General features: G+C 46.9%; 1 protein-coding gene across 5 annotated transcripts; it reads left to right on the forward strand.

Annotated features, from left to right (window-relative positions):
* The first annotated feature begins 1786 nt into the window (after window positions 1-1786).
* LOC136520003 (uncharacterized) lies at window positions 1787-18085 on the forward strand. Of its 5 annotated transcripts, none has more exons than XM_066513410.1 (11): window positions 2063-2133; window positions 9361-9735; window positions 9941-10062; window positions 10586-10773; window positions 13695-14314; window positions 14408-15594; window positions 15676-15755; window positions 16199-16294; window positions 16382-16455; window positions 17394-17538; window positions 17806-18085. In XM_066513410.1, the coding sequence occupies exons 5-11, from the start codon at window positions 13905-13907 to the stop codon at window positions 17887-17889; spliced, it is 2076 nt and encodes a 691-aa protein (XP_066369507.1). In that variant the 5' UTR covers window positions 2063-2133; window positions 9361-9735; window positions 9941-10062; window positions 10586-10773; window positions 13695-13904; the 3' UTR covers window positions 17890-18085. The 5 variants fall into 5 exon arrangements, with proteins under 5 accessions (XP_066369502.1, XP_066369507.1, XP_066369505.1 ...); XM_066513408.1 differs by having other exon boundaries at window positions 9361-9719; XM_066513407.1 differs by having other exon boundaries at window positions 9361-9715.
* Window positions 18086-25596: the final 7511 nt, after the last annotated feature.

A 25596-nucleotide genomic window follows, 5' to 3' on the forward strand; every position in this document is an offset into this window, starting at 1 on the left:
TAAAGTGTGTTGGTTTAGTGTTTATTAGATATGTATTCTTGAATAAGCATATGAATATGTAAAAGAGTAACCATACTTCTCAAAATATTCTACAAAGGTCCATAATTTTGCTTCTTTCTAGTTAGATTACTATCAAATTTACTATTAGCACATAAATCAGATACAACACTAATAATATATATCTTCCCAGTGTGAATTGCTAGAACAACCATATTTCTAAGATCATCAGCCTTGCATGACTTGTTGGCCAAACGAATAAGATCTTCACCATTTTTTCATGATTAATTATATCAATTAGGTTATGCTTCCATCTGAATAAATGGTTCTCATGAGTCCAACAGTTGTAGCCGCTACATCAATTACACTCCAGTTGATGCAAACACTTTTACAAGAATCCAGAGTAGAATCCACATATAATAGCAAATACATGTTTGCTTTGTTCCAAAGGAACTCGTCAGCTTTCTTTGAGAATGAACTCCATTGGGATTTTTATGTTTTTGATCCCATGAATAGTTTCCAAACAAACCGTTAAAGAGAAGTGCTTGAAATAGTTTTGCTTGTTAAGAGAGAACCAAAAGAAATCTTTAAGGTAAGAAATTATATAAAACAAAGTAGGTGAACAGTGTACTTGACCAAATCTGCCGAGCATCCAATTCAAGAGGTCCACAAGGGCAAACTGAAGCTTTTACCATCTTGTCATACACATATAGATCAATATCTAAAGTAGCAGCTTATTTTGCTATACTTGCATTAATTAAAAGGGAAAAGTCAGAGTATTTTTGACCAACTTGATTACAAACAAAATTCAGCTTTTAGCCTTGAAGCTTAGTGACACTTCTATCTGAACCCCAAGAGCGAGACATAGGAAGAACTTTAGTAAATAAACAATAAATAAATATTACAGTACACACATAGTGGCAGGTAAGGGATGCCACTTAAGTTCATGAACTTTGAAAACCTATCTTTAAGTCCCTAAACTTGTTAAGCGGCACACATAGTGGCCAGTATAGTCTAGAAATGACCTACATTGCACCATTTATAAGTTTAGAGATATGCAATATACCACTTAATAAGTTTAGGGATCTAGAAATATGTTTTCAATGTCGTGGACTAACACCACTTGATAAGTTCATGCATTGCCGATGCAATACATCGGCAAACCTTAAACTTGTGGCGCTGTGCTACTTAGACCCACGAACTCTCAAAATCGAAATTCGATCTCATAAACTTGTTAAGTGGTGCACGACAGGTTCATACCCCTTTCGGGATGTGCTGCTGTCGCTATCAAGATTGTAGGCGCCAAAGTGCGTGGGCAGTGGTGGCAGTGAGACGAGCAACTAGGCAAGGATGGCCGAAGGTAGAACATAACTATAACAGTTTTTTTTAGAAATATTATCGTAGTCGGTGCCACTCGAAGGTGAAGGTGTATAAACCTGCGGTAAGGGGTCGGATTTCGATTTCGAAAGTTTGTGTATTGCCACGGATCCACCAGTGCTGTCACTGTATATTTAATATATAAGTAAGATAAGATATAAGTTAAGATAATGTTTTCAGGTACGGCCGAAGGAGCCCACTCAAGTACTTAGCCATAGGCCCCGTTCAGCTGGCTGAAACTTGGCTAAAAAATATTGTTCCGGCTATTTTGTTGTGAGAGAAAAGTAATGTTCGGCTGGTTTGATGAGCAGTAACTTGTGAGGGGATCAGCCGGCTGGCTGGACGACCAGCGAACACCACCTTGAAGTGGGCTGGCGCTGGACCAGCTAAAATGGGCTTTAGATGCTGTTTAGATCTTCTAGCTCGTGGCAGAGACGAAGAAGAAAAAAGTTCCCTGCATCGACGCGCCCACCCACGCGGCCACGAGCCCGCCGCCGCCGCCTCACCGTTCCCGACCCCCCGGCTCCCATCCCATCCGTCCCCTTCGCCTCCTCTGTTCGGCGAGACTGCGAGAGACCCTCGCGGGTTGCCCACCTAGACCTCCAAACCCTAACCCTAGTTCAGTTCTCTCGCTCCTCCCCAACGCATCGAAAACCCTCGGTGCCCGGCCGATGGGGAGGAGGAAGGAGCGACGCCTAGCGGCCATGGCCGCGGCGGGCCGCAGGGTCAAGCTCGACCTTTTCCTCGATCCCTTCCCCGGTAAGTTTCACCTCCGCCCGGTTTGGTTCGATGTGGTTGAGTTTAATCGCTATGTGCCCTAGCTTGTCTTGACATGGTTTGAGATTTGCTATCGATCTCTGGTCGCTCGCCCTAATTGTTCATTTTGAAATTGATTACTCTTGGTTCTGCTTGATTGGTACGGAAACTAGGAACTCACCGTGTCATGGTCGTAGTGATTCGCAAATCGGGTTTGTCCGGTCGTCTGAATCCACACAGCTTGATTTAGGCCAAATATGATTCACTATACCATGGGTTTCGGACAGTTGGATGCTGATAAGTCATTGGGTTGGTCTTTATCACCAGAAACTGCTTGCTATGTGCATCGATGTCAGCGTTTGCGCACTCACACAAGGCAATAAGACTAATATAAGGCATTGGTACTGTTGACCTTGCTACCTTTACGACGTGCCCCACAAGTGTTTAGTGTCACATTTTTGCTACTTTATTTGAACAAACATGCACCAAGGCAGTTACAGTTTCAGTGATATAGCGAGAAATACAGTTGCCACAGTTTCAGCCCCTTCTACTGCAAATCTATTAGAATCCATAATTAAATTCCCTACTATTTTGGGAGGCTGTGTCAGATGAATGATCAAACCTTCCAAATCTACAGACCTAGAGAATAAAATCACTTCTATTGTCGTACTATTTCGGTGTATCAACATCTAATTGGTAACCTTCTTTTGAGGCATAATAAGTAGAAAGCACATTGAAGGAATTCCACACTGGCCCTATGTTTGAATGTTTCAATCGCATTTTGAAGTATCCATGACTAGGGAACATAATCTTGGAGCTAGGACGGTCAAAGTGGTCCAACATGCATGCTGAGGCATACCTCACCTTCCCTGTATTTTGGGGGTTAGGGCCAGAGACAGTGATTGTGCTGATGGAGTGATGGATAAGTCTCATGTGTGGCTGGTCTTTGTGGGGCTATGATGCTCACATGGTCATGGTCCTTGTGGTTGTTTTTCTGTTTTTAGGACAGCATCTTAGACTAGAGGACAGCATCTTAGAGGACAGCATCTTAGACTAGAGGACATCTAAGCTAGGACAGCATATTAGCATCTTAGACTAGCATCTTGGCATATGCTTGGCTGGCTAGCAGCCTATAAATATGTAACCCTAACCCCTCAGGTTGGTATGGCATTTGTGTGAGCTTGTGTGAGAAATAGACAAGAAAATTGCCCCAACTCCTAGTGTCATCCTCTCTCGATGAGAGTAAGAATTCTCCTACTACCAAGAGTGAGAATTCAGCGACTAACAACTGGTATCGGAGCCGTATTATCCTGTAGCCTGAGCATCTCTTGCTCATCTTCTCTCCCAGCCCCACAACAGCCCCAGCTGTTGGCAGCAGCAGCTCCTCCGGCCGCTCCTGTTCACTCCTCTCCTAGCTCGTCTGAAGCAGCTCTCTCCCCACGCAGCAGCCCCCCGGTAGCGCGTCATGTCCGCAGGGCAGTCTCAGCGCTCGGTCGCCTCGAGCACGCGGCGTCGGCAGGAGGCCGAACTTGCCGCGGCAGAGGAACGCGAGCGAGCGGCGGCAGAGACCGCTGCGGCGGCGGCAAGGGCGTCGAGGCTGGCAGCGGCGGAGCTGGCAGCAGCCAGAGCGGAGGCGGAGGCAGCGGCGGCGGCGAATGCAGCGCGTGCGGCGGCAGCGGAGGTCGAGGCTCTGCGCGGCAGCATCGGCAGCTCCATTTCCGCTGACGACACCGCCGACGCGGACCTCGAGCTGCTAGGGAGGGAGGCAGCGCGAGTGCGGGCGGCGCAGTGGGCAGCCGCGCACGTCCACGAGCGTGGCGGTAGCCCAAACAGGCGTGGACGCGCCGGCGGCGCTCCTGGAGGAGGCGTGCACGGCGGTGGCGCTCCTGGGGCAACCGCGCACGCCCATGAGCGCGGCGGCAGCCCAGACAGGCGCGGGCGCGCCGGTGGCGCTCCTGGAGGAGGCGCGCACGGCAACGGTGGCGGACGGGTCGATGGAGAGCGCGGCCTTCACAGGCAGCGTGGCTCTCTCTCCCCGGATAGGTACCGACGAGTCGATGGAGAGCGCGGCCTTCACAGGCAGCGTGGCTCTCTCTCCCCGGATCGGTACCGTGGTTACCACGGGCTCCAGGCTGTTGTCAGGGACGTCGGTCCCGGCGGTGGGTGGCCTACCCTCACCAAGACCAACTACATCGAGTGGGCTGCGGTGATGAGGGTAAAGCTCCAGGTGCGGCACATGTGGGAGGCAGTCCGGTATGGCGACGTTGACTAAGACCTAGATCGACGGGCGCTGGATGCTCTCATCGCTGCAGTCCCGCCCGAGATGCAGTTCTCGCTTACCAGCAAGCGAACTGCCAAGGAGGCTTGGGACGCCATCGCTGCGGCACGCATCAGTAGCGACCTCGCCCGCAAGTCCACACTGCAGGCACTTCGCAAGGAGTGGGAGAACCTGGCCTTCAAGCCAGGTGAGGACGTTGATGACTTTGCTCTCCGTCTCAACACTCTGTTGCAGAAGATGGTGCAGTTCGGCGACGACACTTACGGCGAGGAGAGAGCTGTTGAAAAGCTCTTCCGCTGCGTCCCCGAGAAGTACAAGCAGATGGCTCGCTCGATCGAGTCTCTGCTGGATCTCTCCACAATATCGATCGAGGAGGCGATAGGTCGCCTCAAGGTCGTCGACAGCGATGAGCCACAGTCCCTCTCGGGGCCCATCACCACTAGCGGGAAGCTCCTCCTCACTCGGGAGCAGTGGCTTGCCAGCCAAGGTGACTGGAGGAAGGGGGAGCCTTCTTCCGCGACAGGCGGCTGCAAGCGTGGCAAGCCACGCAAGGCGCGCAGAGACGCCCAGGCCGGGGCGCGAGGACGTGCCGAGGGTGATGCCCGCGGAGGCGCCCAAGGCGGCGCCGCCGGCAGGCACAAGCCGGCACGAGACGACGCCTGCCGCAACTGCGGCCAGCTTGGCCATTGGGCCAAAGACTGTCGACAGCCACGACGCGGCCAGGCCCACGTCGCACAGGCGGAGGAGGAGCCGGCTCTGTTCATGGCACATGCCAGCATCGAGCTACCTCCAGCGGCACCGGCCGCAGCGGCTCTCCTCCACCTTGACGAGCCAAAAGCACACGCCCTCCTCGGCGACAGCTCCGGCAACGACAAGACTGACGGGTGGTGCCTCGACACCGGCGCCACCCATCACATGACCGGTCGACGGGAGTTCTTCACCGAGCTTGACTCTAGCGTCCGAGGCTCCGTCAAGTTTGGGGATGCCTCCGGCGTGGAGATCAAGGGCGTCGGCTCCATCATCTTCACCGCCGTGTCTGGTGAGCACAGGCTGCTCACCGGAGTCTACTACATCCCCGCGTTGAGGAACTCCATCATCAGCTTGGGACAGCTGGATGAGAACGGTTCACGCGTGGTGGTTGAGGACGGAGTCATGAGGATTTGGGATCGTCGTCGTCGCCTTCTTGCCAAGGTATCCAGAAGCGCAAATCGACTCTACGTCCTTAACGTGCAGGTGGCACAACCCCTCTGTCTCGCTGCTCGTCGGGACGACGAGGCGTGGCAGTGGCACGAGCGTTTCGGGCACCTTCACTTTGAGGCCCTGAAGCGGCTCAGTGCCACGGAGATGGTGCGAGGCCTGCCATGCCTCGACCATGTGGAGCAGCTCTGCGACGTCTGCGTGTTGACGAAGCAGAGGCGACTCCCTTTTCCCCAGCGGGCGAGCTTTCGAGCCAAGGAGAGGCTCGAGCTCGTGCACGGGGACTTGTGTGGCCCGGTGACACCGGCCACACCAGGAGGACGACGCTACTTCCTGCTGCTCGTCGACGACCTCTCCCGCTACATGTGGGTGATGGTCCTCGGCAGCAAGGGAGAGGCCGCGGACGCCATCAGACGCGCGCAGGCTGCTGCGGAGGCGGAGTGCGGCCGCAAGCTGCGCGTGCTGCGCACCGACAACGGCGGCGAATTCACGGCGGCTGAATTCGCGTTGTACTGCGCTGACGAGGGCATTCAGCGCCACTACTCCGCGCCGTACAGCCCGCAGCAGAACGGCGTCGTCGAGCGGCGCAACCAGACGGTTGTGGGGATGGCTCGGGCCCTCCTCAAGCAGAGGGGGATGCCGGCTGTCTTCTGGGGAGAGGCGGTGGTGACGGCCGTCTACATCCTCAACCGCTCGCCTACCAAGGCGCTCGACGGCAGGACGCCGTACGAGGCTTGGCATGGGCGCAAGCCGGCGGTCTCCCACTTGCGGGTCTTCGGCTGCCTCGCGTTCGCCAAGGAGCTTGGCCACATCAGCAAGCTCGACGACAGGAGCACTCCGGGAGTGTTCATCGGCTACGCGGAGGGCTCGAAGGCCTACCGCATCCTCGACCCGAAGACACAGCGTGTGCGCACGGCGCGCGACGTTGTGTTCGACGAAGGGCGAGGATGGGCGTGGGACAAGGCAGTGGACGACGGCTCGGCTCCTACGTACGACGACTTCACTGTCGAGTACGTCCACTTCGAGGGAGCTGGGGGAGTAGGCAGTTCTTCTTCGGCGAGCGCGTCTACCCCAGTCTCCGAGCCTCCACCGACCCCGGCACCTGCTACTCCGACAGCACCACGCTCTCCAGCCAGGACCTCGGCTGCGATGAGCTCTTCGCCGGCTCCACCACAGCCGGCAACGCCATATACTCCAGCACCGACAGGCACCACTCCGGGCACGTCTACTCCACCACCAGCTCGTGTCGAGCACGACCCGGTTGAGCTCGCTACTCCGCTCTCTCACGACGAGGAGCGCGTCGACGCGTACCACGACGGCGAGCCGTTGCGGTACCGTACGGTGGAGAACCTTCTCGGCGACCAGCCGGTGCCGGGACCGGTGCCTCCCGACCTGGAGGCGCAGTTGCACCTTGCGTGTGACGACGGTGAGCCTCGGTCGTTTGCAGAGGCCGAGAGACACGTGGCATGGCGCGCCGCGATGCAGTTGGAGATGGATGCTGTTGAGAAGAACCGCACCTGGGAGCTTGCTGACCTTCCTCGTGGTCACCGCGCGATCACCCTTAAGTGGGTGTACAAGTTGAAGAGGGATAAAGCCGGCGTTATCGTCAAGCACAAGGCTCGCTTGGTGGCACGAGGTTTCGTGCAGCAGGAGGGGGTCGACTTCGACGACGCCTTTGCTCCCGTGGCACGGATGGAGTCCGTGCGACTTCTCCTTGCGCTAGCTGCCCAGGAGGGCTGGCGTGTTTATCACATGGACGTCAAGTCGGCGTTCCTTAACGGCGACTTGAAGGAGGAGGTCTACGTGCACCAGCCGCCGGGATTTGCGATCCCCGACAAGGAGGGCAAGGTGCTCCGCCTGCGCAAGGCCCTCTATGGCTTGCGGCAGGCACCGAGGGCGTGGAATGCCAAGCTGGATTCCACGCTAAAGGGGATGGGCTTCGAGCAAAGCCCGCACGAGGCGGCCATCTACCGACGGGGCAATGGAGGTAATGCCCTGCTAGTGGGTGTCTACGTCGACGACTTGGTGATCACCGGCACCAAGGATGCGGAGGTGGCGGCATTCAAGGAAGAGATGAAGGCCACCTTCCAGATGAGTGATCTGGGGCCTCTCTCCTTCTACCTGGGAATCGAGGTACACCAGGATGACTCTGGGATCACGCTTCGACAGACCGCCTACGCCAAGCGCATCGTTGAGCTAGCTGGGCTCACCGACTGCAACCCAGCTCTCACTCCGATGGAGGAGAGGCTGAAGCTGAGCCGCGACAGCACGACGGAGGAGGTGGACGCTACGCAGTACCGGCGTCTTGTGGGGAGCCTTCGCTACCTCGCCCACACACGGCCGGACTTGGCATTCTCCGTCGGCTACGTTAGTCGGTTCATGCAGCGACCGACGACGGAGCACCAGTAGGCTGTGAAGAGGATCATCCGCTACGTTGCGGGGACTCTCGACCACGACCTCTACTACCCGAGGTGCCCTGGGGCGGCACACTTCGTCGGGTACAGCGACAGCGACCACGCCGGCGACATCGACACCAGCAAGAGCACGAGCGGGATTCTCTTCTTCCTCGGCAAGTGCCTCGTTAGCTGGTAGTCGGTCAAGCAGCAGGTGGTGGCCCTGTCCAGCTGCGAGGCCGAGTACATAGCGGCCTCCACCGCTTCGACTCAGGCGCTCTGGCTCGCTTGACTGCTTGGTGATCTCCTCGGCAGAGACACTAGAGCGGTGGAGCTCAGGGTGGACATCAAGTCCGCTCTGGCCCTAGCAAAGAACCCCGTGTTCCACGAACGCAGCAAGCACATCCGGGTGAGGTACCACTTCATCCGAGGCTGTTTGGAGGAAGGGAGCATCAAGGCGAGCTACATCAACACCAAGGACCAGCTTGCGGACCTGCTCACCAACCCCCTTGGGAGGATCAAGTTCCTTGAGCTCTGCTCCAGGACCGGGATGGTTCAACTCTCCCACAAGACGACGCACAAGACTTAGGGGGAGAATGATGGATAAGTCTCATGTGTGGCTGGTCTTTGTGGGGCTATGATGCTCACATGGTCATGGTCCTTGTGGCTGTTTTTCTGTTTTTAGGACAGCATCTTAGACTAGAGGACATCATCTTAGACTAGAGGACAGCACCTAAGCTAGGACAGCATATTAGCATCTTAGACTAGCATCTTAGACTAGCATCTTGGCATATGCTTGGCTGGCTAGCAGCCTATAAATATGTAACCCCAACCCCTCAGGTTGGTATGGCATTTGTGTGAGCTTGTGTGAGAAATAGACAAGAAAATTGCCCCAACTCCTAGTGTCATCCTCTCTCGATGAGAGTAAGAATTCTCCTACTACCAAGAGTGAGAATTCAGCGACTAACATGGAGGCTAGGGCAATAGATGGGTTTTGGGAGGGTGTAGATCTAATTGTGCACAATAGGTTACCCATTAGTCACCTCTATCAACAAAGCAATAAAAATGGATGCAAATATTACCCACATGCCAGTTAGGGTAACGGGAAAAAAACTGATGTTGGATTTTTATGAAGGATGATCAATGCAACTGTATGCATCAGCCGTTTATGATTGTAGGAATCTTATGGTTAGATATCTTCTTTTATATGAGTGATTATTACATGGGTGACAAGAAACTACACATTCTTGTCGTAGTAGACACACTGAATATTAATAAGATTCAGGTAAATGACATACCATTTGGCACTGACCTGTTGGCATGGATTGCAAATAAGCTGACTCTTGATACTGTAATTTGCAGGGGAGGCATCACATAATGATGGAATAGGAGGTGAAAACCGTGACCAACAGACTGTGGTTCCCACTTCTCCATCTTCAGGTGGGTTTCATCAATTTCCTTCCAAGGGATATGTAAAGAAGACATGCCTATGGATTATGGAACATAAATATGGTGGAAATTTGGATTTGTGTACAAGAATGTATACCTCTGCATATCTGGTTCTGAGATACATGTAGGGTTGCTGGCCTGCAAGGAACTTTGAGTAAATTCTTCAGACTGAGCTGCCACTGTCAAAATTGAGTGAATGCCTATGGGTAATTTCTCATTTGGCAGCATCTAAGCGTGGGGATTTCAGGATGTGATTGGTCCTTCCTCGGTTCGTATGTCTCTTTCTTTGTATGTAGCTCCTAACCTGGTCTTCTTATTTATGACCAGATTTCTGTGACTTCACATTAATAATTTGAACAGTACCATATTATGTTTAATTTTTACAACACTGTTGATTTCATTATGTATGCTTCAGAAAAGAGCTTCACTGTATTTTGCCACACCACAAAAACCTTTTTTTATTTCTGAAATTTTCATGTAATTTTATTTTCAGATAAAAAGGAGAATCCTCTAGCATTGCTTGGGCAATATAGTGATGATGAAGAGGAAGATGAGGAAGCAGCAGATCAACCCATTGGTGAAGCTAAGGGGAGTCCAGGAGATGCTAGTGCTCAGGTAATTCCATATTCCTACTTTGTCCTGTCGGCCAAACAAGTTGAACCTTCTTGGGTAAACATAGAAACCATCTAGTTCTGTACTATATGTGTACCAAATGTGCCAAAGCTGGTTTGTGTGCAGTGTTAGCCGTTGGCTTGTAACCATTGTTTCTGGAGTGTGGAGTTTATCTATGGTCGTTATACTTTGTAGTCAGTTGTAACTGGCTTTAAGTAGGTTTATTTTGGGAGTTTGCCTAGCTGGCTGAACCCTTTGTGTTCAGAGGTGATGGCTTTTGCTTCCATTTCTTTGTGTCGCTGTAGTAGATCAAACCTAACGCTTGCAATTTTGTTTCTTCGTGGTAATGAAATTCAGCTCTGCCATTATGGAAAATTATACGCCAAAGCTAGCGAGAGTGCTTATTGGCTGAAGTCTCCAACAATGTGGCCTTAATTGTACTGAGCTTACTTTTGTTAATGTGTAAATTTTGTTAATTGATATTGTTCAGACCATAAATGTGCTTCATGCAATGCTTTTTGTTCAGCTTCTTCATAAATTGTAATTGCATCTATCAAAGGAAGTGGAGGCGAGGCTAAAGATACTTGGTGGTGGAACGAGGAAGTCCAAAGGGCTATTAAGGAGAAGAAAGAGTGCTATAGACGCTTGTACCATGATAGGAATGTGGACAACATAGAGAAGTACAAGGTGGCAAAGAAGACTGCAAAGCGAGCTGTAAGTATGGCAAATGGTAGAGCGTACGAGGATCTTTACCAACGTTTGAGTACGAAGGAAGGAGAGGAGGACATTTATAGGATGGCTAGGGTTCGTGAGAGAAAGACTAAGGGACTTCAACCAAGTTAAGTGCATTAAGGATGAAAGGGAGCATCTCTTGGTGAAGGAGGATGAGATCCGACATCGATGGCAAGAGTATTTTGACAAATTGTTCAATGGTGAGAATACGGACACAACCTTTCAGTTGGATGACTCTTTTGATGACACCAATAGGCGCTTTGTGCGGAGAATCTAAGAATCTGAGGTCAGAGAGGCGTTGAAAAGGATGAAAGGAGGTAAGGCGATGGGACCGGATGGTATCCTAATCGAGGTGTGGAGATGCCTCGGGGACATAGCTATAGTATGGCTAACCAAGCTGTTCAACCATATTTTTCGATCGAACAAAATGCTTGATGAGTGGAGAAGTCATAGTTTTTACGGTGGCGTGGCGAGGCGCGGCGACCCACCACCTTCACACCTTTACAGCGTCTATGGCGCGCGGCGTGGCGACGCCATACACACATCGGCGTGGCGAATACATACATTATAGTCTAGGATATTAGGAAATTATATTGACAAATGGTAATGCAAATGTAGCTTAAAAGGTATAGTCTACAATATTAGCACATCCAAATAGCAATGTAAATGTAGCAAGGAATTTTAATTACAAGTACATGGGGATCAATAGAGGATAATGGAGATCGATGTGGCTTCACGAAATCGCAGGTAAATATGTTATTGTAGATATATAAATATATAGATTATGTGCTAATTTGTCAAAATATGTAAGAAAGAAAAAAGAAATGAAAAAGAAAAGAGATGGTATGGGCTTTTATTTAGTGGCCCATCTAAAAAAGCCCACGCACCGCCGCATAGTCTTTACCCTAGCACTAAGGCACACAGCCTGATAGCCGCCGCCGTTTCTTATCTTCCTCGCAGCGCCGCCGCTCCATCTTCTGCTCCGTCCCCCACTCGCGCTCGGCATGAAGGCGACGGAGGCGGCGCTCAGGCTCGGGCTCTCAGCGACGGCGGGGCAGTCCCAGGCTCGGCGACAGCATCAGTGGCTCCTCCTCCTGCCTCTCGCCAGTCAACTGGCGCCCTCGCCTCCGTCCTCCGCACACCGGCTGGCGACCCTACGTACGCACCTCCCTCTCCCCTCCCGCCTCCGCTGGACCGTCGACGGCGCACGTCCCCTACAGGTACCCTCACGGCCTCAACCTCACCCTCACCGTCTATTGCGCCCGCCACAGCGCACAAAGGCGCCACAGGACGCCAAATCGGCGCCACGGGGACGCCACGGCGCTATGGCGGACGCCATACACGCCGGAGCCGTGGCGAGAGCCGGAAAAACGCCACGGCGATATGGCGACGATATGGCGTCGGTATAGCGACGCCTTAACAACTATGGGAGAAGTATATTGGTACCGATATACAAGAATAAAGGGGATATTCAAAGTTGTACTAATTACCGGGGAATTAAGTTGATGAGCCATACTATGAAGCTATGGGAGAGAGTTATCGAGCATCGCTTGAGAGCAATAACGCGGGTCTCTATGAACCAATTTGGTTTCATGCCCGGAAGGTCAATCATGGAAGCCATTTTCTTAATAAGACAAGTTATGGAGCGGTATAGGGAGAAGGACCTACACGTGGTTTTTATTGACTTGGAGAAGGCTTATGATAAAATACCAATGAATGTTATGTGGTGGGCTTTGGACAAACATAAAGTCCCAACGAAGTACGTCGGGCTCATTAAGGACATGTACAACAATGTTGTGACTAGAGTTCGAACAAGTGATGGAGACACGGATGACTTCCCGATTAGGATAGGACTACATCAAGGGTCAGCTTTGAGCCCTTATTTGTTTGCCTTAGTGATGGACGAGGTCACAAGGGACATACAAGGGGACATCCCTTGGTGTATGCTTTTCACGGACGATGTAGTGCTAGTTGATGAAAGCCGGACAGGAGTGAATCAGAAACTGGAGTTATGGTGGGAGACTTTGGAGTTCAAAGGTTTTAGACTCAGTAGAACTAAAACTGAGTATATGAGATGTGACTTCGACACTTCTACTCGGGAGGAGGAGGATATTAGTTTGGAAGGTCAAGTAGTGCCTAGGAAGGATACCTTTCGATATTTAGGATCAATGCTACAGAGAGACGGGGATATTGATGAAGATGTTAGCCATAGAATCAAAGCAGGGTGGATGAAGTGGCGGCAAGCATCTGGTGTCCTATGTGACAAAAGGGTACCACAGAAGCTAAAAGGCAAGTTTTATAGAACGACGATTAGACCTGCTATGTTGTATGGTGCAGAATGTTGGCCTACGAAAAGATGATATGTTCAACAGATAAGTGTCGTGGAAATGCGTATGTTGCGTTGGATTTGCGGTCATACAAGAAGGGATCGAGTTCGGAACGATGATATACGCGATAGATTAGGGGTAGCACCAATTGAAGAAAAGTTTGTCCAACACCGGTTGAGATAGTTTGGATATGTCCAACGGAGATCTCCAGAGGCACCCGTGCGTAGTGGAATCCTAAGCTAGAATAGTAACGTGAAGAGAGGCAGAGGAAGACCGAAGTTGACTTGGGTAGAGGCAATAAGAGGAAACTTGAAAGGATGGAATATACCCAAAGACTTAGCCTTAGATAGGAGTGCTTGGAAGACAGCTATTCACGTGCCTAAACCTTGATTGCTTCTGCTGGGTTTCAACTCTAGCCTACCCCAACTTGTTTGGGACTTAAAGGCTTTGTTGTTGTTGTTGTTGTTGTTGTTGTTCTGTTAGAGCCTTAGAGGACATTATTGCAGCTAAGCAACATTTGCTCCCTTCTTTGCCAATTTTTTTGGGTGCTGTTATAATATATTTTGCTTATTTCAGTTAACTAGTCAGCGTGCGGATACAGCTGTTGATAATGGTGTGGCAACAACTGAACCATCGGCTTCTGTCGGTGATCAACAAGAAGCACCTCAAGCTAGTGATATTAAGAACTATACCCAAAGTGTTACTGAAGAAAACACTATTGCTCCTGAGTCAACTATACAAGAAGAGAGTGTGAAAGCAACTGAATCTGTTCCTGATTCATCTGGCATGCAAATTGTTGGTGACGTCGGTGGAAATTGGAAAGCAGTAATGCATGAACAGAGTAATCAGTGTTATTATTGGAACATAGTTACTGGAGAAACTTCTTGGGACATACCAAATGGATTAGCTTCAGGAGTTGCAACTGCATCTGTTCCTTCTGATGTGGACTATTCAATGGAAGCTCAAACCCATGTCCTTCCGCACAGTACACTGGAAGCATATCCAAGTGACATGTCTGTTGGGAATGGCACAGCAACTTATGCTAATTTTGGAATGGCATGTGGAAGTGCACAGGTTACTCAAGATGCTTATGCTTATGCTGCTCCTATCGCCAGTCATGAGCCTATGGACATTGATCCCTTGTATCTTGCAAAATATGGTGGTGATTTGCTTCAAAGATTGAACCTGCTGGAAAGGTGCTTTTTATTATCTTTAGTTGTATCTTTTGTTACTTTGCATGCATTATTGTTCCTAGAGTGTAGAAAACTAATGAGTTATTATCATTGTAGGCTCTGTGGCTTGAACGAAGGTCTTGAATTGATTAGAAGAGAAATCGGGGTACGGATATCAGACTGCAATGCACTCTCATCATATGGATCTTCTTTGCTCCCGTTGTGGTTACATGCTGAGGTGCACCTTAAGCAGCTAGACTCTTCCATTTCCAAGCTGGAAATGAGCTACCATGCAGATACAGAACCTAGGAATTCGAAGACAGAGGTTGCTGAACACAAGGCACCTGATGAAGCTGACATGACAACACCCTCCAATGGTGAGGCTTTGAAGTCTGAGGTTAGTGCTGGGATTACTATCGATGAAAATGTGGAGATTGATAAGCCAGCTTCAACATCATCTGCTCAGAATTCACAAGATAGGGATCTTGCTGCAGTTCCTCCAAAAGTTGAATCTGACAATGATGAAGATATGGATGTGGCAATGGAAGTTGATGAAGATAATGTTGAAGAGCAGGCACATTGCAGTCCTGTACCTAAAAAGGAGCATCCTCCATCAGAACAGTTGAATTCATCTAATTTGCCATCATTTGAAGATCCTACACCTCCTGTGGATAATTCTGTCCCTCCGCCTCCACCAGAAGAGGAATGGATTCCACCTCCACCACCTGAAAATGAACCAGCTCCTCCAGCTCCCCCAGAAGAGCCAGCTGCATCATATGTTCAGGTGGATACAATTCCTCAGCCATATATAGCTCAAGAAAATGTTGGCTATACAATTGCAGGAATGGAGTACTATGGTACTGTCGGTACAGAAGGTACAAATGCCAATTACTATATGCAAGTGAGTGAGCCTCATGTCCTTCAAGCACAGCAGCATCCTTATTATGCACCAGTATCTGGGAGTGTCATATCTGTTTGTGTTGATGGCACATCTATTGCCCCAGAATCTTATTATACCTATCCTTCAGTCACTTTGGCTGCCAGCACAGTGGCAGCTGAACATTCTGGATACTACGCTTCATCAATCTCTGTCATTTCTAGCAGTGCAGCAGATATCAAAGCAAGCTCAGCTTCTCTTGTTTCTGCAAATAGCAATTCAGATCTCAATGGTCTTGATAAAGTTATATCCAATGATGCAAGTATTATGCCTTTGACCCAAGCAATAGCAACATCAGCTGCAGGAACGACAACTGTTCTTGGAAGTTCTACACAGTCTTCTAGCAGTACTACAAATCAGACCAAAGGTAATTATATTTTGAATTTCTTTATTTGGACAATTCATCTTACGCACATCACATTGTTTGACCATTTGTGCTGTTCTGTAGTTATTCGTAACAAGAAGCGGGCTGTTGGTATTACATCGTCTCTGAGGTCTAATAAGAAGGTTTCAAGTTTGGTGGATAAGGTTGCTCTCTACAACAGATCTCTCTATGCTGTTATCGCATATGGGTGCAAATATTAAGTGGTGACTTGTGCCTGAAATTTACAAATTTTTAGCATGTTTCTGTATATTCATGGAATCAACAAATCCTAGTTTCTTATTCTTGATTGGAAATGTGCTCTCAAGTCTCAACTATCTAAGAATCCAGTGTAAAATATCAAGGGTTTAACACCATGGTATGTTTTGCAAGATTCCCTATGTATCATGTCAAGAAGAAATAGTGGACTCCGCGTTTTAACCTTCTGTTTCCTGGTTATTTTTGGTTCATCGTAACCATTTGCTAGTTAGTTTTATCAGTCTGCTTTCGTGGTAAGGTTTAAACTAAGGTTAGTAGTGATTGTGTAAATAATTGTCGCCCTAGCAACATAACTTTGCTGAATCAGCCTGTTTTGCTTTCCTTTTAACAGTGGAAAGCTGCAAAAGAGGAACTTCGCGACGAAGAGGAAGAGGAGCCTGAAAGTGCTCTGGAGGCATTAGAAAGGAAGCGACAAAAGGAAATAGAGGTCAATTGCTCTTTACCTCTCTTTAAAGCATGCATGCAAATATTTCTCAGAAGTTTTCTGAATTTAATTGCACCCCATTTGATCCAGGAATGGCGGAAACAACAGATCGCTAGCGGAGAGGCACAGGAAAATGCCAATTTTGTTCCTGTTCGTGGTGATTGGTACTCTTTCTTTGCCTTATGATGGTTGATTTTACTAGCTAGATACAAAATTTACTATAAATTTTCTGGCATTTGTCATGGTTATGGTCAGTTTTGTTCCTCCTTTCACCATTTCACTCCCTGTAATGTCCTATACTCCTATTTTGTCCTATACTCCTATTTGCTTAAAAGTAGTCACTTCAATGTTTGACTTTTGGCCTCAGAATATTTTTAGAAACAGAGACAACTTCCTGCATCTAAAGTTGTGTTAGAAGGAAGTGTTATAACCTTTCTCATTAATGTGGATTTTTGGTCGCTCTGCCACGCCTAATAGTTTCTTGAACACTGTGCATACATGTGTACCATATTTTCATGTAGATTTTCCCTTGCATCATGTGATTTTCATGTTTTGTATAAGAGTAAAAAACTGAAGCGACATCCTTTTTCTATATGTTCTCTGAATGTCACCAATGCTAACTGGTTCAAGTCCAGTCAAAACACCTATTGGAAAGCTTTTAGGTTGCTGACATAGCTGAAAGATGATCAGTTCAGTGCCAGGTTCTTGAAACTTAAGGGAATATATTATTTTAGCATTTTCTTGTTATGGTATACCCTTAAGGGCCTGTTTGCATTGTAGGTATTCTCATTTGAAGGTTTTGTGATTTAGTTAAAATTTGAACTAGAACCCAATACTCCCCACACCCAAAGAAGTGCCTCTCATGCAATAAGTGTTTAATGCCATGCTTAGTGTACATTCTTCAGGTTACATTAAAGAAGCCCCATTTTGGCTACATTTAATAATAGGCTCTTCGGGGGACTGATTTGCCTATGATAACAGACGTCTTATGAGGATAGCTGAGAACCTTGGTATTCCGAAGCTGAACATCATGAATGGCGATATGGTTTCTTGTATGGATTTTACCGGGTAGCTGTAGCGATGATTGTTTGAATCTTTGCAGGCGTGACCGTGTAAAACGTAGAAGGGCTGAAGCAAAAAAGGAATCAAAAGATGACATTGTTGCTACATCTTTAAGTAGTTCCGAACAGCATAAAGGACCTCCAGATCTAGCAGAGCTCTCCAAGGGTCTTCCTACTGGTTGGCAGGTAAGTATTCTAGATTGTAGCATATCAGATGCTAACATACTGAGCTGTGTTTAATGTAATATACATACAATCAGAGGTAGCTTGCACTGCAGCTTCCAAGAATTTGATATCTATTCCAACTGATACAAAGAAGCGAACAATCACGAAACACTGGTCATTAGTGTATCCTGTATTCCTGTGGAGTGTACTGTGAAACACTGTTTATCTGCCATGCCATGTGTTACAAAGTGCTTAGCACTGCTTACTTGAGTTATCCTCTCTGTGCAGGCATACTTGGATGAGTCTACTAAGCAGGTCTATTATGGGAACAACCTCACGTCAGAGACGTCCTGGGAGCGGCCAACAAAATGAAGATCTACAACCTTGGTGTGCGGTCAACCGAAAGATAGACTAATTTGACCATGTAGATGGTGCTTTTCAATGGGCAGCTCAATTTTGTTGTAGATATCTCCTTGTCTGAGTCCTCTAAAAGAACGAACAGAAGTGCCAAGCATGTTCAGAGAATGAATACGGAAAGTAAAGTTTTTATGATGATGCTCGATTTCTAGTTCCGTATCTTCCTATTACGAGATATCGGCTAAGAGCAATTTCAAACATGGTCCCCTACGCTATTTTTGATGATTGAGAGAAGGGGGAAAAAACAGCATGGCCCCTACTCAAGTCTTCAAAGTAAGATGCTATACACGTCTAGATATGTAAAAACTATTGCACTTAAATATACGATATATGTCTGAATATGTAATAAAAATTGTGTATCTAGAAAGTTGAAATGACCTATAAATTAGAATGTAGGGAGTAGCTTGTAAGGAATGAGTAGATGATGATCAACATATTTCAAACGTGTTTGCTTTGCGTCCTGGCCTGGGTACTGATACGTACCGTGAGACAGCTGCTGTCAGTTTTAAGTTAAGCAGTGGATTAAGTGTAATTCAGGGAGTAGCTTGTAAGGAATGAGTAGATGATGATCAACATATTTCAAACGTGTTTGCTTTGCGTCCTGGCCTGGGTACTGATACGTACCGTGAGACAGCTGCTGTCAGTTTTAAGTTAAGCAGTGGATTAAGTGTAATTCAGGCAAGTCAGAGGATGATTATGAGTTTTAGTTTAACATTTTGTAAAGTGGTGACAATGGAGTCAAACGTTTTCAACAAGCCTAACTTAATTTTTTTTTTAAAAAGACAGGCATATCTCTTTTTGACTGACATTTTAACCCTTTTCAAAGTATGCATGGTTAGTGTTAATCATGTCTTTTTCTTTTGAGTTAATAAACCTTGATCATATTCATCATCATGCATAACCATCAAGCCTTGTGTCGTATATGTATTTCATATTTCATTTATAGCATCCATATGTTGCATATGCTTTGTTATGTTTGTGCATGAAAGGTTGTCACTAATAGTGATTAAGGTGTTTTGTGATTTTATGGAATAAAAATTTCTTAAACAAATAAAATTTTGTTAAAATAAACTTTGTAGTCGAAAGTAGGTGCTTTCAAATGAAATCAAAGTTTGTGTATATTTTCATGTGAAACATGTTGAAATTGGAGCTCACAAATTGAATTCAGTATTAATTTCAGCACTTACCATTTTTATTGTCCCTGAAAACAGAATTAAAGTTCAATGTTTGGTGAATTATAAAATGATTTTTCCTAAATAAAAGTTGTAAAACTTGGGTACCATTTCATGATATGAAGCTTGTACTATGATAATGTGCCTTTGGTTGTGATGTTTGAAAGTTGTTTGACCACTAATTAATTACCTAAACATAGTTAATCAAAGTTGTTTTTCAAAATCTTGAAACTGAATTCAGTTTTCAGTTTCAAGTATCCTTCTTCAGAATTCAAAATCTCTCAATCTGTTGATCTTTTGATGTTGGTTCTTAAAGCAAAGATGAATATCAGAGAGGGATTAGAATCTTTGGTTATTGGAGCTTGACAAGTTTCTACATGAAATCGGGGGAAAACAAGAGAAGAAGATGGGCTGTCAGCATGAACAGTGTCGCCGGGGGAGAGCTGCTTGCCTACGCCATCGCCGTCCGCCGTGTCTCTTCGCAGCGCTTCTCGCGTGTGGACGCACGGCCGTCCGCGTGGCCGTGCTTGAGAAGGCGCTGGCGAACCTGGTGACGTCGCCCTCGCCTTTAAAAGCCGATGCCGGCCGCCGTCTTCTTTTCCTTCTGAGCTTCACGTCGCCATGGCCGCCGCCTGAAGCTCCGCGACCCCGCTGGTTCTTACCGCCTCGTCCTTTCCTGAGCTGGTCACCACTCCCACCGAGTCACCTCCACGTTCTCTATACCCACCGTGCCCTAGAGCCTCCTTCCCCACCGCCACAAACCGTCGGAGGGTCGTCGCCGGCGAGCGTCCTCTACTAGAGGCGCCTGTTCGTGCGTCCAGGACGCCTCAGGCCACCACACGACAAGCCGCGGGCGCAAACTAGTGCGCGCGGAACACCCCCCCCCCCCCAATGCTCCGACGCTGAAGCTCGCCGCCGGTGACCACCCCAGCCAGGCCGGAATCGGACCTCCTTCCCGGCGCTGCTCTGCTCCATTCAGCGACCAGGGACTTCGCACCCAAATAGAAGCTTTTCCAGTTGCTTTTCTGCATATACCATGACTCAGGTGAATAGTGCACTACAGGTTTTTTCTTTTCTTTTATGTATTTTCAGCTAAAAGTTTGAAAATTCTTCGTAATTAATAGAAAAATCATAAAATCGAAAATGAAGATATTCTGGAATCCTCATGACTAGACCTATGCAGTGGATGTATAACCTTTTATGCTTTAGTAGAAAAATCTTTCTCTAGATTTTTGCCTATGCTTTTTAGGGAGAAATTCATATCTGTAGTTGTAGCGCTCCAAATGGTGTGAAATTTTGTGGTAGCATGTTAATGTAATACTTGTGCTGTGGTAAAAATTTAAAGTTCATTGGTGCATGTATGACTGAGTTCTTAATTTACCTATTTTAATGCTTGTTCTCTGTGCAGTTTCTATTGAGGAATTGTTTTTATAGTGAAAATTTTCTCTTCTCTATTTGTGATCTATAAAAAAGTTGTAGGTAATTTGCTAATGTTTGTTTTCCTAAAATTCCATGATTTTAGGCCTGCTAGTTTAGGAGTTATGGATTTTACAAGTTCCTTATCAGGTTTTGCTTATGTGCCGTACAGATCTGCAATGTCATGCTTTTTTACTGTGATAGCTGTAGAATCACCTCTTGACGACAATAAAAAAGTTGTAGTACTTTTAAGGCTACTTTTAATAAGCTTTCTAGAAAGTTAAAAATCATATTTGTTGGATGTCTAGAACTCTAGATATAGCTGTTCAAATTTAAATATCAGAATATGTCCAAATTTGGATAGAAATACTCTCTTGTGTTGTTTAACCTTATTAACTGCTGAATCTGTTGTTGGTGATGATAACAAAGTTGTAGATAATGTTATAAGATTTCCATAAAGTCAAGGAACACCTTTGTTGGATGCCAGTAACTCCAGTTAGAATAAAAACAAGTGACTGTTGTGCTGCAATCCAGAACTTGCCTTGCTTAAGTTGATTGCTTTAACTTAATGGTTGATATGGTTGCTAGTGTGACTCATGCCAATGAGTTAATCTACCTGAAACCAGCTTGCTAGATGTAAGTTAAAAAAATTATCTTCTCTACCAGGAGAAGAGATATGCACCTACTCGGTAAAAAAGAATTAAAAGATTATCACCATCTTGCCACTTATGTGTTGTATGTTTAGTAGTAGAACCTTGATCATTGATTGATATGGCTAGGTTTGGTGTTGCACACATCAGCCCTAGTGCTCTTGTATGATGCTAAGCTTAATTAGTTCTCGGTAGATAAATGTTACGGTGTTGTCTTATTGCTATCTTAGCATAACAAGATTGTGTAATGTCTAGTTGACACTATCTATCCATGTGCCTAGGTCAATTCTGTTGTAACCTTATACTTGTCCTTGTTTGCAATCGCGTGATGTTTTTGGTTTTGCTCTTTCTCATATGCATGCATTGCATCTTTGCATATATCATATAGGTACGCTAGAAGTATGACGAAAAGGTCAACGGCTGTGGTGTTGTAACCAACCAAAAGACGATGTTGGTGGATGGATCCAGAAGATGGAAGGACCCCGGGAAAACATGTCGGGCAAAAGATGCTCGCCAAGTGAGTATCATCTAATAAACACTGACCTAGTGTTGGATCCCAGGCAAGCCCTAGAGCATTCTAAGCCTCCTACCTCTCTTTTAAAATACACTTGAGTTTATATTTTGTATTGTGCATTAAGTATAGGAGTTGAATTGAAACCCGTTGTTGCATGTCTTACCTTGTCTACAATATATATACCTATATCTTTACTTGTAGGATCTCTAGTTGGCCTAGAGCGGGGTGAATAGACCTGTCAAAACAAACAAAACTTTTATCAAATTTATCCTGTGGCACTATCGCTCTGGAGGGTGGCACTGCCGGACCAGAACAGCGGTACTACCGCACCTGTAGACAACTATGAGTCATAGTTCAAAAACCATGAACGAAAACTTAGATCGGAAGAAATTTCCTAGCTTATTGAAGGTATGACAATCATAGATCAAGAGCTAGAAGTGATTAGAAACATCACACACAAGTAGATCGACTAAAAAACCTAGAAATCACCTCAACCACAATATGTCATGCAAGTAATGTAAATCAAGCACAAGTGACTAATGATTTATCCCAGTGGTTCGGCTCGCCTCCAAGGCTTGCCTACCTACCACGTTGTTGAGGTTAGCCACTAAGGCTTAGAGCTTTCTAGTACTTCCTCAGTTCTCAAGTCAAGAGACTTAACTCTTGAGATGAGGGGTGAGTTTACTAGCTTCAAGAGATGGTTACAAATCTCCTAGGGCTGCCACACAAGTTGGTGAGCTCCACTGGACGATGCTCTAGCCGGCTAGGAGCCAAGCTCCAAGAGTAACAAACACAACCGCCGATCAAAACAGTGAACCAAGTGCTCTTTAGAGTTGTGAAATTCAATGGAGCTGCTCTCTAATCGAGTTTGGGACCCTTTTTCCTCAAGGATTGATGGGGAAATCAATGGATTTGCTTGAGGGCTTGAGGTCAACAATGGAGGGAGAGAGAGAGCTCCTGCTCTGCTTTGGATGTGCTCAAGTGAGGAAGAAGAGGCATGTAACCATTGGGAAGGAAGGGGAAAGGTATATATATAGGGAGAATTATGTATTTGGCACTGGAACAAATCAGTCTTCTTTATTTAGCACTAAAAATTTTAAATTTCTTATTTGCCATCGAGTTAAAATTTTCTTCTGTAAATGGCACTACCATCCATTTAGTGCATCCATCCGTCAGTTGACTGCGTTGACCCTGTCATGTTTCTTTCAAAAGTACCAAAATGCCCCTCTATACTCGCGTGTGGCCGGTGGCTCGTCTCCAGCCTAGGAGCTCACGGAGGCACGACGCCTCTCGTGCCGAACTCGGCAGATTGAGGCACGGGGGCGTGTTGGGAGTTCCTTGTCCACCAGCGCTAGCCCTAGCTCGTAGCACGGGGGGTGCAACAGGGTGGACTCGCCCGCCGACGCTAGTGCTAGGAAACGACGTGGGGGACGCAATGGGGGTGAGCTCACCCACTAGCGCTCTGGCCAGCCCACTGGCTCGTCGTCACGAATAGGCCGTGGGGCGGCATTGCCTACCAGCGCCCGAAACAGGGTGCGCAACTCCTTGGGGAGAAGGAAGCGATCGAGAAGTTCCTACATAATCACCTGCAAGATCCGCGCCAAGCCTAGATGCGCCACGACTGTTCATGCATAGCGCAGCGTGCATCTCAGCGAGGAGGAGGAGGTCGTCGAGCAGCTTCTCTATCTAGAGATGACGCGATGGCATTGGTGCTCGACGCGATGCCAGTCATGTGGCTCCAGGCGTGGGACGAGCGGCGACTGTGCTGCGCAAGACATGGCCTCTCCTGCACTGGTGTGGAGCAGGATAGCGATGCCAGATGGCCCAACACGACTCAGGCGCGCTCGTGGCCACGTGGCCTGGTGCTGAATCGCTCGGCGTCAAACGCCGATCGAGCCATGCACGTTGTGCTCTGCTCTTGAGCCATGATGTTATGATGACGACATATACTCTCCTTTTCTTTTAGAAAACTAAAAGATAAATACCTTGAAAATATAAGTTACGTATTTCAACCAGCAGCCATCCTTAGCCATGCATCCTTGATCTATGGTCGAGATGAAAGGAAGAATGAGGGGCATAATCTGTACCTGCTATTACCAATTTGAAATTTATTGATTATTTATTTGCAGTCTTCAATTATCAAAAATCCACATTTTAGTTCAAAGTATATTTATGATATTTATGATATTCTTATTTGACAACCTATCTATTTTATTTTTTTCCTATTTAGCACCATGGACTTTTGCTACAATCAAGGACATTTATGTTATTTTGCTAGCCACTTAACACCGTTACTGGTCTAAATGGACGGCAGTGCCATTTACTAAAAAAATTTCAACTCGATGCTAGATAAGGAAGTTCAAATTTTCTAGTGCTAAATATGAAAGACCTATTTGTTTTAGTGCCAAATACATAATTCTCTCATATATATGGCAACATGTCAGGTGTAAACCAATCAACCTGTGCAAACTTAGAAACTACCAATCAAGACCACTAGATGCTGATCCAATGGATGGGGTGAGGGGGCTTAAGCGCAAAAAAGGCCGACGAGTGGGGGGCTTAAGCGTAAAAAAATCCCACCTCTCACCCCATCCATTGGATCAGCATCTAGTGGTCCTGATTGGTAGTTTCGAAGTTTGCATAGGTTGGTTGGTTTGCACCTGATACATTGCCCATATATATACCCCCCAGCCCATAACGGTCACATAAATCGTAGATAGCCGTTGGGGAGGAAAGGGAAATGTATATATACCCTCAGCCCTCAATGGTCACCATACCCAAGGGGTCGGGCGAGATGAAGCCCGTGGCCTCAAGGTCAGGTGAGACAGAGCCCGTGGCCTAGAGGTTGGGCGAGACGGAGCCTATGACCTCAGGGTCGGGCAAGAAAGAGCCCGTGACCTTGGGGTCGGGCGAGACGGAGCCCGCACCAAGGGGTTGGGCGAGACAGATCCCGTGATCTTGGTGTCAGGGGAGACGGATCCCGCACCCAAGGGGTAAGGCGATACCATTTCATACGTCTCGAGCCATCTAGGGAAGTCAGTGTGGGCGCTAACTTCCTTGTGCCGTGACTCAAGTGCGTCGGTGTCTCTCTTCAAGTGCGACAGTGCCGCACCACGTAAGACAGCAAGGGTAATAATGAAGTATAGACTATCTTGGCTCTGAATCTGAGGATGCTTGTGGTTGTTTGAGCACTTGGTAGCACATATTAGCTTAAGAATTGTGTTCCCCTTTATAGTATGGCTTTTCCTATACTCAAAATCAAGATATAAAAGATCCTTAAACCTCTTTTGAGTTTAAAGCCATCTATATTTGTAATTGGGGGCTCCTCCGTTTTGTGTAGCATCCTCGAATATAAATTCCCTGCTTGTCATCTTGATAAATTTCATTAGTTCTCTAATTGTGTGGTCACTATCACCAAAACCCACAATTAAGGCTTGATTGCACTTTCAATCTCCCTCTTTTTGGTGATTGATGACATCCCAATTAGAGCTTACAAAATATATGAAATAAATACTGAGACTTTTTGAGCCATGGGTGTAGAGTCTCCCCCTAAGTATGTGAATAGAAAATTGAATTCTAAAATTGGCATAAGAATCCAAGATTCACATTTTAGTGAAAGTGATGGGGCTCCCCCTACATCCATGATCCTGTGGGGTGCTGTATACTGTGTTAGGTATGTAAAACGTGATGCAAATAATAGTTTATGCACAATATGGTTTGTTGTTGCAGCTGGGTGCGGCACTTCTGCACTTGCTGTAACAACACAGATCAGAACAGACACCACACATCATGTGATACATATAAAGATATACATTCTAGCACAAATGTATCACAAGCGAAGCATAGATTAATATATGTTCATATCCCACACACATATAAAGTACTTAACTAGCATTATTACATAAATAGA

The sequence above is a fragment of the Miscanthus floridulus genome, chromosome 18 (genome assembly GCF_019320115.1).
Source record: "Miscanthus floridulus cultivar M001 chromosome 18, ASM1932011v1, whole genome shotgun sequence".
Taxonomy (NCBI): Eukaryota; Viridiplantae; Streptophyta; class Magnoliopsida; order Poales; family Poaceae; genus Miscanthus; species Miscanthus floridulus.

Bases quoted from the DNA above. Each gene is read 5' to 3' on its own strand.
- LOC136520003 (XM_066513405.1), top strand. From the start codon at position 2,046: ATGGGGAGGAGGAAGGAGCGACGCCTAGCGGCCATGGCCGCGGCGGGC. The intron at 15,595-15,675 runs GTAATTATATTT...GCTGTTCTGTAG, and splicing joins TACTACAAATCAGACCAAAG to TTATTCGTAACAAGAAGCGG. The intron at 15,756-16,198 runs GTTGCTCTCTAC...TCCTTTTAACAG, and splicing joins TTTCAAGTTTGGTGGATAAG to TGGAAAGCTGCAAAAGAGGA.